General features: G+C 40.1%; 1 protein-coding gene and 1 long non-coding RNA gene across 6 annotated transcripts in view; one reads left to right on the top strand and one right to left on the bottom strand.

Annotated features, from left to right (window-relative positions):
• RSRC1 (arginine and serine rich coiled-coil 1) overlaps nucleotides 1–3,486 on the top strand; it is a 137,112-nt gene extending 133,626 nt beyond the window's left edge. For both annotated transcript variants that reach the window (XM_038183709.2, XM_038183710.2), the window contains 2 exons: nucleotides 557–703; nucleotides 1,766–3,486. In XM_038183709.2, the coding sequence (XP_038039637.2) occupies nucleotides 557–703; nucleotides 1,766–1,858 (240 nt within the window). In that variant the 3' untranslated portion in view covers nucleotides 1,859–3,486. The remainder of the gene's footprint in view (nucleotides 1–556; nucleotides 704–1,765) is intronic.
• LOC106019550 (uncharacterized) lies at nucleotides 2,342–13,247 on the bottom strand. 4 transcript variants are annotated; one of them, XR_011811298.1, is made up of 6 exons: nucleotides 12,799–13,247; nucleotides 11,181–12,370; nucleotides 8,301–8,578; nucleotides 6,729–6,932; nucleotides 4,797–4,883; nucleotides 2,342–2,479 (listed from the first exon to the last, which is right to left on the bottom strand). It is a non-coding gene; the product is annotated as an uncharacterized lncRNA (long non-coding RNA). The 4 variants fall into 4 exon arrangements; XR_011811297.1 differs by having other exon boundaries at nucleotides 11,181–11,318; nucleotides 12,154–13,247; XR_011811296.1 differs by having other exon boundaries at nucleotides 11,181–13,247.
• Nucleotides 13,248–13,258: the final 11 nt, after the last annotated feature.

Below are 13,258 nucleotides of genomic sequence, written 5' to 3' on the forward strand. Positions count from 1 at the left end.
GAACTGAAAACAGAGTTCAGGACTATTCTTACTCACTGAAACAAAATGACCTCATTTTCAGACAGCTTTCCAAAAACCTGATGTGAGACATCCAGGCTTCAGAACTGTACCTGCATTTGGGCTGCCAAGTTTTCTAGGGAACTCGGGCACTTTTGTCTTTGGCAGCATGTAAGCAAGGTGTTGGTTCAGTTTTTCCACCTGACAGCAAAGGATTTTGAGTCATCACTGTATGATTCCCCAACATGCAGATTGTTTTTCCAGAAGTATCTGAGAAGTTCATGCAGCTTCTTCAGAAGGTGATCCAAAAAGAAAAACAAAGCTACAGTTCTGCAAGCTCTCTCCTTGCCTTTGGCAGTACTTCTTCCTCTCCGTGTGTTCGGTCTGGAGGTGTTAGTCCATGCTCAGGCAGTTCCTGCTAAGCACGCTGAGAAGTATTCGCGTGAGGATCCTTTTGTGGGCATGTGTGCAATTCAAAGAAAGTTGAATGCTCGGTTAAGATCCTGTCGTGCTTGGGAGTTTGAGGATAAAATACTCAGATGTGTTTCTTTCTTTTTAGTCAATAGAGCCTGCTGAACTAAAACATGAACCTGTAACAATAGGAGCGGGAACTGTTGAAGCATCTGCTCCTGAAAAAGAAACAGCACCTGCCAATATCCCTACTGCCATCAAATACCAGGACGATAATTCTTTAGCACATCCAAATGTAAGTGTGTCAATATTTACCATATCTTTAGAACAACACGGCCCATTGAATGAGAGCAGGTTCACATGACCTAACAACAGTTTTGCCCATCAAATAATTTGTGGTCTGAAGACTGTTTACTAATGGGCCGCTCACTGGCTCAGAAAGGATTACTTTCCCTGCATAATCCAACAGAGAAAAATGACAAGAGGAGGTTCACCAGCTTCTTGGCTAAAAGCCACGTGAACGCAAGTGAAACAGCTTTTTTTTTTTTTTTTCTCTTTTAATTAAAAGAAGAAAAAAAAGACTTTTCACTTGCATTTTAACTGATATTATGTATTTTAACAGACATTTCTGCTAAGTCCTGTTACTGATTGAGTCACCTGACCTGGACAGTAAAACAAGTGCTTGGCAATAGAAATGCAAGAACAAATACTTAGGGATTTAGGAAAGTTAGATAGGAAAACTAAGCAGAGAAAACCTTTATGAATGTTTTAAGATTTTCTTAGAGGGAATTGTGTTGAGAAGCTATCTGATCATTGTAAAAATGTTAAAAAAAAAATCTAAGTTTTATTTTCAGTTATACAATGGGAAAAATATACAATCACACTCATTTATCCAGTCAAAACATAAAGCTCTGTTAAAAAGTAGTGCAGTTTTTGAGTTGCAAACACATTTTATAACAAAGTAGCTCACTGGTTGACAGTAGGGGAATTTAAAATCCTTTCCATGTCCATAGAAATTGAGGAAAAGAATTTTTAAGAATTAGCAAGTTAAAAATTACTTGCAGTAACTAAACTAATGCGAGTTTTGAATAATGGATATGGCTAACGATGATGCAAGACCTATGCAAAACAACAAACTCATTGTTTCAGAGGGAGGCTGAAGGTAGAATATCTTGGCTTTCAAATTATTGGAGTCTCAACCTTTACTACTGTGTTTGTTTCACTATTTTAACACCATCATGCAACAGTGCTTCTGTTCTTAGCATTGAAATAGTCAGGATGTATTTCAACACACTGTAACAAACAGAAAGGTTAATGACTTGTGCCTACTTTACTTCTTCCCCCCTTCTTCTCTCAGCTGTTTATCGAGAAGGCAGAAGCAGAAGAGAAGTGGTTTCAGAGGCTGATGGCACTTCGGCAGGAAAGGCTGATGGGCAGTCCGGTGGCCTGAGCAAACTCCTGTGACCATAGTATACAAGATCTCAATGAATGCTGAGAAATTCTACCATTAAATGTTTTATTTTTCTCTTTTGAGGGGATTTTAATACTCAGTATGAGATGTACAGAGAATAAATATTTCAACCGAATAAACAAGAGTGTTCTATCCTCAGTTTTTTTCCCCTAACTCATTGCTGGGTTACTTGTAGCGCTGAGAAGGGAAGGCTTTCAGAGCAGTGTAATTTGCTTTTTCTGTACTGGATTCCTCTTGGGTGCAGACTTGACAGCCCAAGGAGACGTAATTTTATACCTCCCAATCCCCCCAAATATATAACCGTGTAGCAGTTTAAAGATAAATGAAAAAAATAAGACTGTCAAAGAAAGTTCAGATTTACCAGTGCTCAGACAGTAGGAGTACAAATGATTCCGCCCTGGGCCATTAGATCTTTTGCAGCCGTAGAAGGATTCAGGGCAAATTATGTTGCTGTTATCTCGTCTTCCTTCCGCCTTGTGTTACGGGAGCAGCCTTTGAATCCTGAACATCTGTGGGCAGTCTCCTCGCTGAGGGGCTGTTCTGAATTGATGCGCTCATCCGCCCGCTCCAGCCTTGTCCGGGGTCCTCGCTTTTGGTGGTCTGGAGTGGAAAGAAATGGTTTAAATTTCCCTGAGTATCTGCCCACTACTGTTAGCATCCTGCTAGATGTAAGGAAAAACTATGTTAACCTTTTAGATAAATTTGTTACATTTTCAGCAGTTTTCAATAACTGTATTTCCTATGCAATTTTAAGCATATTAAGATGATCAATAATAAGGCAAAGACAGTCTTCTCTGAATTCTTAATGGGAAATAACATAAAGATTGTGTCTACTGATACAGACCTTTATCAAAAAGACAAATGAAATACCTCTTACTGTGCAGACAGTTTTCAGTATATGAAGTTACCATTTTGTCCAAGTGTGACTTTAAAATAATGGGAGATTAGTCACATTTGCCCATCTCAAGCTTATCCCTCAGGTATATTTAAAAAATATGGATCTGTCCGTCATCTAACTAAATTCCAGAGATCAACCAAATAAAATACAAAAGTATTTCTTTTGAGGTGTTTGGTAAATCTGTGAGAAAACTATTCCATCAAGAGAAGACTAAAATAAGCCTCCAACTATTGGACATAATATCTCATTGAAATTACCTGCCTGGGCTTTTCTTTGGGAATGAAGAAATTTGTAAGGCCTTTTTTTTTTGTAAAAAAAAAAAAAAAAAAAAGTTTACTTTTCCTTCTTCTCAGATCTGCAGTGAAAACAATCAGAGGGAAAAAGATTCTGGAAATGTACTTTGGTAGTCTTATTTATGTTTAGATCATTGATGGAAAATGTATTAAATTTGCATTCTAACATGTTTTTAATTTTTCATTGTGAACACTGTTAGTTTTATGTGGTCCTACATTAAAATGGCTATCTGTGTTTCAAGACTATCTTGTCTGCAACAAAAAGTGGAAAAAAAGTTGTCTTGTTTCATTTCAGCATTTTCAAGTGGCAAATATCTGTCATTGTCCTGTTTTCTAATCACTTTCTATGTTTCTTTCAAAGTAAATAAAAAACTGTGATCCTTACATAAGGTGCAGAATTAAATCTCTTTTTCACACATTGTGTCAGATAATTCTAGTATTTGATGCAAAATGATTCTTTTTATTTAATTTGCATCCCTACATGTTATTAAGAAAATTCTACAAACCAGTCAAAGTAAATAAGACTTAATGGTAATAACAGGAAGTGCGTACTATTTCTAATCAACCAGTAATTAAATTTGTCTGTGCTGAAGGAGAATTGTGAGCAAGATCTGGAAAGAAAATGGAAACAGCACTTAGATCTTCTGAAATGCACTGAGAGGTTGAATATATGGTCCTCTACTGAGATATGCCAAACATAATTTGAGACACAGAGCAAATCCTTGTCAAGTTGATTTCTACAGTTGCAGTTGCAGACTGGTGTTCCGAATAACCAATAAAAAAAAAAAAAAAAAAAAACATTCAGAATTCGGTAGTTTTAATGAAATATTTAACTTGTTTCTTGCCCCAGTGTCTCTGTGGAAACAGTTTGTTTAAGGAGCAGTTTCTTCTCCTTTAGGCCCTATATTCTCCCAACTTCTCCCAACTCCTGTTTTGAACATTCATTACGTGTACTTGAAGTTTATGAAGTTGGTGGTGCTGGGAGAAGGACCTGTCAGGATTGGGTTTTTAACTTGGTGCCATCTGTCACAAATTAGCAAGCGCACTATCCTTGTTAGAAACCTGCGAATTCATACAATGCAGATGTTTAAAGATGCCTACATCGAGTCGGTGATGCTCAAGTGTGTGATTAACGAAGGGAAGGTTTCACACGGCGTTGAGCAGCAATCTGAGCAGTGCCAGGTGTTGCACCTTGCAAGTGGGTTTCAATCTTCTTGTGGCTCCCTCATTGCCTGTAGTGAAGCTGGATGTTCAAAGCACTGATCCTTGTGATGTTCGTGGCCTTCTGCAACATTGGTTTGCAGTGACTCTCGGTGCTTTCCAAAGCTGAGCCCTATTAAGGGGCGCTGGATCAGCACTCCGCCTTTCTGAGAACCTGCTGCTGCTGCTTTTACAGCTTAACTTTCAGCAAAAATAGAAGCTGTTCCACTGAGTTTGCTCTTGTAGAGTAAAATAAAGGTTGTATAAGGCCAATCTGTGGGGTTGTAAGTGTAAATGTTTACCACAGCACTCTTGATTCAAGTTGTGTAAACTCTCTATTTCCTTCTTTTGCTTTTACTTGAATAGCAAGCATCCTGTGATAAATTATTCATTTTCCTGTCAAAGGTAGACAGATATTTGAACATGAAAAATGAAGTATGGAAGAAGGCAGCAACATTACAAATAAACTTGATTCTATAACCAGCACTGCAAGACTACAGAGAAATTTGAAAAACTTGCTACTTACAATTATTTTATAAGCTTTAGGCACATTTTCAATGGTTATGTCAAAATATATGTGCACTCCACAAGTTCCATGGGTGGGGTGTGTTCACTAGAGGAAAAGACAAAATATGTTACTTAATCGGATAGCCAAATACAAATTTTATTAACTGTGTTGTAACACAGACATGAAACTCATATCAGTGTGCACCAGTATAATTTAATAAGGCAAGAACCTCTTGCCTGTGAAGACCTTGTTTCTTTTTGTCATATTTTGTACTTTATTCTATGCTCCTGGTAAAAATGAATGGATTCCTGATTAAGAAAGGGGAAGAAACGGCTGTTTGTTAGCTGTCCAGCCAGAACACAGAACTATTAGGAGGACTGTGCAGCCCTTAGAGACAGCGGTGATAAGGTTTTGTCATTCAGGATGTGTGACTGTGTCTCTGATACAACTGGCTGTAACACAAAGTTCCTCATAATACCAAAGTGCCTTAAATCTGACTTAGACAAATCATGTGTAGGAGTGAAAAGATAATGCTGTAACTTGATCCGTTCAGACTTCTGGTAGTCAGCAAAGACCTCTACCCCTAGAAATTACATTAGCAAACTCATTTCACTTAGCCTGCTGAACAGCCACCATCAATTAAAATCAAACTCGACTGATTTTGATTTGATAACTTTCAGGTAAAATGTTCGCTGGCCCTTTGATTTCCTCCGTCATCCAGCATCTCCACAACTATTTTTTTTATTATGATAGTTGCTTGAAAATTAGCTCTGTTTAATTTTAAATTATGGTGGTTACAACATTTTAGAAAGTTTTTTTTCTACTAAAATAATGTTAGCTCCAAAACCCTGCCTGCCAGGAGATCAGATTTTGCTACTTCTGCTGCAGCCTCTCGGATATGAACAGGACTGAATGATCCCGAAGGCTGTTTTGCCGTCAGTAACCCAAAACCAACCTCCTCGGTGATCACAGTTTTCCATTTGTCAAGTTACAAGAAGCAGGTTATTTTTAGTGGAGATCCTTGAACTCTAGAAACCTGTTTCAGAAGAGATCAGTTTGAACCCATGACTTAATCCACCCATGATACAAGGCTTCAAATAGTAGCAGTAATAAAAAGCAATGCTCTAAGTATTATTACGGCAGAATTTAAACTTTACCATTTGTAGTTTTGACAATGTATTATTTCTTAATTATTTTTTTTCCTGACTCTGTTCCCTTCCCTCCTTATTTTCCTCCTTTACTGAGACCTAGATTACAAAGAGTAGCAGTGGCCAGGCCAGATTATGTGACACAGGGGAGCAAGACTTAGACACTGAGTCACTCTGGAATTGCCACTCCAGGATGAGATGTGACACGATCCTTGTACTCTTTCTGGAGTTGAAGCTCAGCCCAGAAAGGGGAGGCAGGAGCTCAGCTCCTTGTACTGGTGCAGAGCCGTGCTTCACTTCTAGCTGGGCTCCCACCCATCAGAGCGTGCTTCACGAGCTGAATTTTTGTTTTCTAGTGTTACTTAAACCCAGGTGAAAATGAAAACCACTACTTGGCTATTGCTTTTGCTTCTTTAGCAATACAAGACGGATTAGGATGGCATGATTGTAGTCCTGTAGCGGTGATACGAGAAGCCCTTCAGCCCTTGGGGATCATTTCTGAGCGCAGTATTTCGAGAAGGCTGTAGTTTAAAAGGTTCTTGCTGAGCTGCCACTGTAAAAATCTCGTTCCCACTAGATGTCTCTGCAGTCCCAGCGCAGTCGTCGCACAAACCTCGGTGGCCATCTAGAAAGGCTGTATAAATAAATGCACGGAAAGAGAACCTGCCTTTTTGTTTCCTAACTGGAGCTGGAGTTCAGGTATCAAGACAGAACAGTCTGTCTCATGGTTTACTGCTGCCTTAGAATCTAAATCTTTTCAAATAAAAAATACTGATCCAACAGGTAAAAGCCAAGCACGTACAAAGTATTTGGTGCAGTCCCTGGGGGACTTTACCGGAGGAAGATGTACCCTCTCTGTCCTGAAGCAGTTTACCACACCGGGCAGTGAGCTCTGCGACGGGCAGCTTCTGGCACTGCCTGCTGGGGACAGGACTGTCACCTTCCTCTGGGTGCTGCAGGTGCTCCCGGCTGCTGGAGGCAACAGCTGGATTTTCAAGTTACAGTTCTGAAAGGAAGACATAAACAAATCTCATTAATTATTATTAGTGGGACCTGAATACTGCTAACATTTATAAAAATGTCAAACGTGGGTTTTTTGGATACCTTTTCAGTGATTTCAGAGTATTTTTCTGTAAGTTATAGCCGTCTTATTTCAGTATTCATACGAGTTACAGAGCTGGGTGACTATGTGAATTGATTATACATTTAAATAAAATATTAATGTAAATGTTATTACATGTCTACCGCTAGTTGCTTGTAGTAGAATGATGCTTTTATCTGACACTTACCAACAATTTATAACAAACTGCTTTTGCAAAATACTCTGCATTGGGCTGACGTTACAGATGGAATGCAATCAGTTTTTTAACAACACTATCAAAAGGCCACTTCCACTAAAAAATATGCTTAAGCCTCTGGAAATTGCATTGCATCTTTAAGCCTACCTGTAAAAGACTTTAACTGTAAAAATGTAAGAAGTAAGGATACCTCATTTATGCCAATACATTTTAAATTTAAATAGTAACTGCTGAGCCTTACAAAACTGACTGGGGATTGAGCACTGATTGTCTGAGTCCTCTCAAATTACCTTCAACCTTGCTTCTGACATTGCTTGGTTGTACACGGAAGGCTACAGTGCAGAACTGATCGGAGCCCCCAAGTGACCTGTTACCATTTTTTTTTCCAAAACAGCTCAGAAAAAGGACTTAGTTTTAAAACACTGTGCTGGTTCTCAATAGATAACCAGAACTAAACTTTCTCTGCACTTCTGGAAGTTAGGGGCTGCAGCAAATGTAATTAAAAAGTAATTGTGTAATAAAAGCTGGCATTTTCTCCTTAGAACTGATTACACCTCTTCTTGACAATTAAAACTGACAATTAATTCCTGCCTTACCTGTGAAATTAGTCATATACCGTGCTCATTTCTGAGCTGTATAAACGTGATGTTGTGATAAGATGTGCATTTAATAGACTTGTTTTCTACAGGGCTGATTTAAATATGGCTTTAATATTCTCTGCTCAACGAGCAAGATTTGGTTTTACGCTTAGAGACAAACAGCCTAAGGCAGGCAAGACCTTTTGGATTAGTTCTGTTATGTGAACAAACACGGCACTGTCTGAACTGCGGTCACCAGTTCTAGGTAGTGGAGAAATCTGGCTCCAGGTGGTGCAAACTGCCTGAAGCTGGGAAGAGCTCGGGTTTAGATTCCCCTGGAGCTGGCTGGTGCCGGCAGCAGGTGAATCAGGCAGCTCTGGCTGCCTGGCTGTGCTAGCCCCCGGGTGTGTGACACCACGCGATGTGCACCTTTGTTTGTCTGATTCTACATCTTGGTGGCCAAATCCTCAGCTCAGTTTGCCAACCTTCACTACTCACCTGATGCAGATTCTGCCGCAGGAATACATTCGCTGCCTTCACTCCTGGAGCCAGCAGCTTGTGAATCTCGAGGCAGAACGCCTCCAGTCCTGATGCACAGAGGAGCCCCCACCATCTCTGTACGTGCTGCTGTTGGCCACATGCGGTGCTGAAGGAAGCATCAGAGCAAGCGCCAGGTGGCTTTGCCCCAATAGTCAGAAAAAAATCAGGGCTGTGATGGTGCTGCTACTGGAGTATGAGTTTTTTTCTCCTCTTCCACATGCCAGAGAGATCAGTCGCTGCGATTTAAGAAACAAATATGTCACCTCACAGAAGACTGCTCAGGTTCAGCATCTTCAACATTTATTGTCTGGTGCTTTGGCCACTGGGAACAGCAAAATGAGATAGCTGCGAATTGCTGGAGTAACTCAGGAATAAAATTCCCTCTGCTCCCTAATCCTGTAATGTGTGCTGCCATAGTGCTTATAATTAAATAGATGCTGTACATGATGGCAACGGAGCACATTTAAACAAATATTATTTTTGGACCAAATCCTGAGATCAATGATAAGCGCTCCACTGGGACCAGGTTTTGATTCTTTTGTTTGTTTGTTTTCTTAAATATATATATATTATTATTTTTTTTGCAAATGAGACTATATATATTTATAAGCCTCCATTTTCACCCTGATATATAAGAATAAGAACAGAACAGAAAATTAGGGCTGGTTAAAACAAATACAGTTTCACTTAATGAAAAATAAACCCAGGAATTCATCGCTACAAGATGTACTTAACGTCAAAAGCTCAGAAACTCTCAAGTGGGTTTATAGTTTACATAGAGGATGTGAAAAATGACATTGCAATAATAATTTTTAAAAGAAACAAAAGCTTATCCTGCAGGTCTTGGAAATTAATTTCTATTACAATGCTGAGCTATTGCGAGGGCAGGCTGTCACCTACCGCTGTTGTGCACTTTCTAGCAGTTTCTTACGAAACATCTAGATCTGGTAACTCAGAAATAAGACACTGGACACCACGGATTCTTATAAGGTAATCCAATCTGGCAATTCCTACAGCTCTCATACCAGTATTTTGTAAACAGCTACTAAATAAGTAAATGAAATCAAATATAGATTTTAAAGAGGGAGCAGATCTCTTGCATTTCTCTGAATCTAACAGAATATATTGCACCAGTTCTTTCAAATATATCAAAGAAACCCAAAAATCCCATCCTTTTACTGTGCTGAAGCCTCCCAGATACGTAAGACTTCAAATGCACTTGACTGCGAGGATCTGTCTCGCAGTCCAAATGATATTTGCTGCCCTGACAACAGCACACAAGCATTACTTATTAATTCATACATTATTGATAATCCTCTAATTTGTGTGTGATGGGAGGAAGTTGGTCTGCAAGTAAGTTATAAATGGAAGGTTATCAACAACTTGCAGAAGCCGGTGACAATGCTATATATAGCTGGTCCCAGCACACGCTCTGTCGATGCCACAAAACACATTTCTTACCCACCGGTGGGGCGAGTGCAGAGTTAGGAATGAGCTTCTGCAGCAGCTACCGTAAAATAGTTGCTTTTTAAATAAACTTCAAAGACAGAACAGTTGCTTTAAAGGTTATTTCCTGACGGAACGCAGCACAAAGTGAGTCTCGGACTGTGCCCGTACACATAAATGTTTGCTCTCACAGTAGTATGTGTGTGTCTTAACATCTAGCCAGCAATATCATCTGTTGGTGTACAATCTTCAGATGGGTTCTGGCTCTCATTCCAACAAAGCAGTTGCTGGCTGGCACTTTGCCTAGTTAAACATGTATGCAGTTAGGCAATTTTCACCTCCAAGTGTTAAGCATGCCTACTGGTTAAACATAATCCTTGTATAAAACTGTAGCTGATGTCTACACAGATAGAGAGTCGGAAATAATTCTGTATTTCTCAGCAATTGCACCAATTGTTTTTCATGTATTTAAATATATCTTACTTAGCCCTACAATACTAAATAAGTTGATCACAATCAGGATCTCTTTTCACCCTTGCTGTAACTGATTTGTGCTCTGGATGGAACAGAAAACAAGCCAAAGTGAAATTGCTCCAGAAAGGAGCCACTCAGCCTGAAGAGTTGAGATGAACACAAGTGTTAGTAGGAAATGTTTGGGGCAGGAACCTAAACAAATACCTGCGGAACTGAGAGAGAACAGAGCATTATAAATACCAACAAGACGTCAATATGGCAAAATGACCTTTTGTTCTAGATGAATATGTTCAACAAAGCTCTGAAGTCTGAATCAGATGTAAATAGTCATATCACCAAAATGAATAAGAATTAAGAAGGTAAATTAATTCCTAAGGGAAATCACTGTAGATCTCATTAGTTCAGGAACAAGATACCTTAAAACTTTTAATTAAAGATAATATTTACTGCAAATGAATAAGAGTTGGCAGGTTTCAGCAGAAACCATAATCTCATTTATGCAAAGTTTTCTTATATTAAGGCAGACATCATTAATCTCATTGGAGATGCCCTCCAGACTGACAGTGCTGTAGCACTGAGGTGATTTCTTACAGAAGTCTTTTTATCTACACAAAAGAAATCTAACTCAAGCAGACACAAACCATAAGAAGGCCTGAGCAATTAGAGATATCACTCTGTGCAAATAGAGTACTGACTTTATCGTGTTAGTGAGCCTCTCGTAATGAGCTGACTTCTAACGGGGCCCATCTTCCCACTAGCAGCCGAAAAATTAACAATAACTAGAACTCATATTGCTCAGTTATCTGCACAGTAATCCATCTCAGGATCTGCTCTGACTTGGAAAGAAATTTCATCTTCCAGAGTCTGACTCCATAGAAAATTAAATAACAAACTGTAGATGATACGATGCACTCTCACCAGCTGTGGGTAGGCTCCACATTTCCTTTTTATCACTGTACAGAAAAGGCAACGGGTTTCTTATTACAAGGCAGAATTCATACAAAGGCTGCCCTGCACTAACTGAACGTGCAGTCTGTTTTGGGCCATGTTCAGAAACTGTAAGTAAATGTCAAAAAATAGTTAGTTAGGTTTTGGTAACTGCAAACAAGTTAACCGCCCTAAAACATATGTTTTGAGAAGATAAAGCTCCACGTGGGTAAGAATTTGCATGATTTTATATCTGACGTGCTAGTTATGTTAACAAAAACTTGCCTTGCTGGTTTGTAGCAAGTAATTAATACCCACCCTAGCATACCATGGCATGGATATTAATGAACTGCAATAAGAGCAAAAAAAAACACATTGATCCAGGGTATCTGTCTATTAATCAAAATATAATGGCAAGTAATTAATAAATGAGCACTGTACATGACCTAATCATTATGGCAAAGTTACTGCATATTGCATGTCCAGTACAAATGCAATTGAGCTTCAGAGTTTTATAGAGCTTTAAAATCTGTAGGTTGAAAGACTAACTAGAGTGCAAAAGATGACATTACCACAACGTTCATAATATTTTTTGTGTGCAGTTCAAAACAAAGCTTGAATTCTGTCTCTGAGCAATAAAAAAGTTCTTTGATAACATCATAACTGGCACAAGATTTTGTTACAAAAAGCCCCAAAGCACTCGAGTTCACTTCCATGACTACAGCCTGATTTGTTTTATTTGCTAATCTTTCATCAGAAATGTACAAACAGTTCACAGACTTCACCTGGATAATCAATGTGTAACCCTCTTTCTGTCATGCTTCCCTGCCCACCGGTCAGTCAGCATAAACATTTTCACTGTAACAACTGCTCAGACTTGGAGTGCATCTTAAGGCTGCAATATCACCACTTGCTAGGATCTAAAGAGAAGTCTACATCAGTAGACAGCAAAATCAATGCTCACCCGATTACAGATATTTTTCAAAAATATTGCAGGCTCAGTTCATTCATCTTTTATGTCGGTTTTCCACTTTGGGCCAAATACCAGCAGGGCTGCTTCTGCAGTATGATGGATCTTAGTGGGACTAAGGATCTGCTTTCATGACTGTCATATAAACACTCTCGTGCTCTCTCGTCCCACCTGGTCGTCCAGGGCACATTTTTTGTCCTTCCCCTAAAAGCTGGGAAATTGAAAAAGAGGCGAGGAGGGGAGGATAGAGCCTTCACCGCCTCTCTGCAGGAGATGTGAGAGGAAACAACCCGGGGTGTGGAGCTCTGAAAAACTTTGACATTTAGACCAGAACGTTTCCTCACACATACACATTTCTCTCCATAATTCTCCCATTTTATGAAGAACGGTGAGATTTCTGTAAGCCTGATTGCTGCAAACTAAGGGCTAAGTTTATGCCGAACCGCAGCTTTCTAACACACTCCCACATGTCCACAGCCACTCCGCTCCCCGGGAAGCCTCAATATCTCTCCCCATATATTTGCCCATGCCCAGCGACAGGTTTTACTGAGGGGGTTTCTCCCTTACAGGAGGCCGTGGAGTTGGTTCTTCCTGCGGAGAAGACAAAGAGCTATTTTCCCTTTCTGTTTAAGCACTAACCCTAGCCATGTTTGCTCTCAGGGACTGCTGCAAAGCCTCAGCATTTGGGTCTGTCCCGGGAGCACTTTGGCGATGTGGAGTGAAAGTGTCCCTGTGTGCACGGCCCGTCCGTGTCCCTGACAAGCGGATTTTGCCCGTTTCGGCCTCATTTTTGTGTAACTCTGTGTTTTATGCAACATTTCGTCACGGCGCTGCTCACGCCGGGCGGTGTGAGGCGTTTCATCGCTGCCGCCTCGCAGCTCCTCAGCGAGGGGTGTGGGGGGGGGCACTGCCAGCCCCTCACAGCACACGGACTTTATTTTACTGCCACCTAGCGGGAAAAGATAAAAACAATAAAAAACTAAACAAAACCCCACGATTATTCTAAAAGTACTACAAAGTAGCAGCCCCCGAGCGCAGGGAGCAGCCCTGAGGGCCCCGTCCCCTCACGGGGCTGAGCGGGTCCCACCCCCCCCCTCAC

Source organism: Anas platyrhynchos, chromosome 9, assembly GCF_047663525.1.
Source record: "Anas platyrhynchos isolate ZD024472 breed Pekin duck chromosome 9, IASCAAS_PekinDuck_T2T, whole genome shotgun sequence".
In the NCBI taxonomy this organism is placed as follows: Eukaryota; Metazoa; Chordata; class Aves; order Anseriformes; family Anatidae; genus Anas; species Anas platyrhynchos.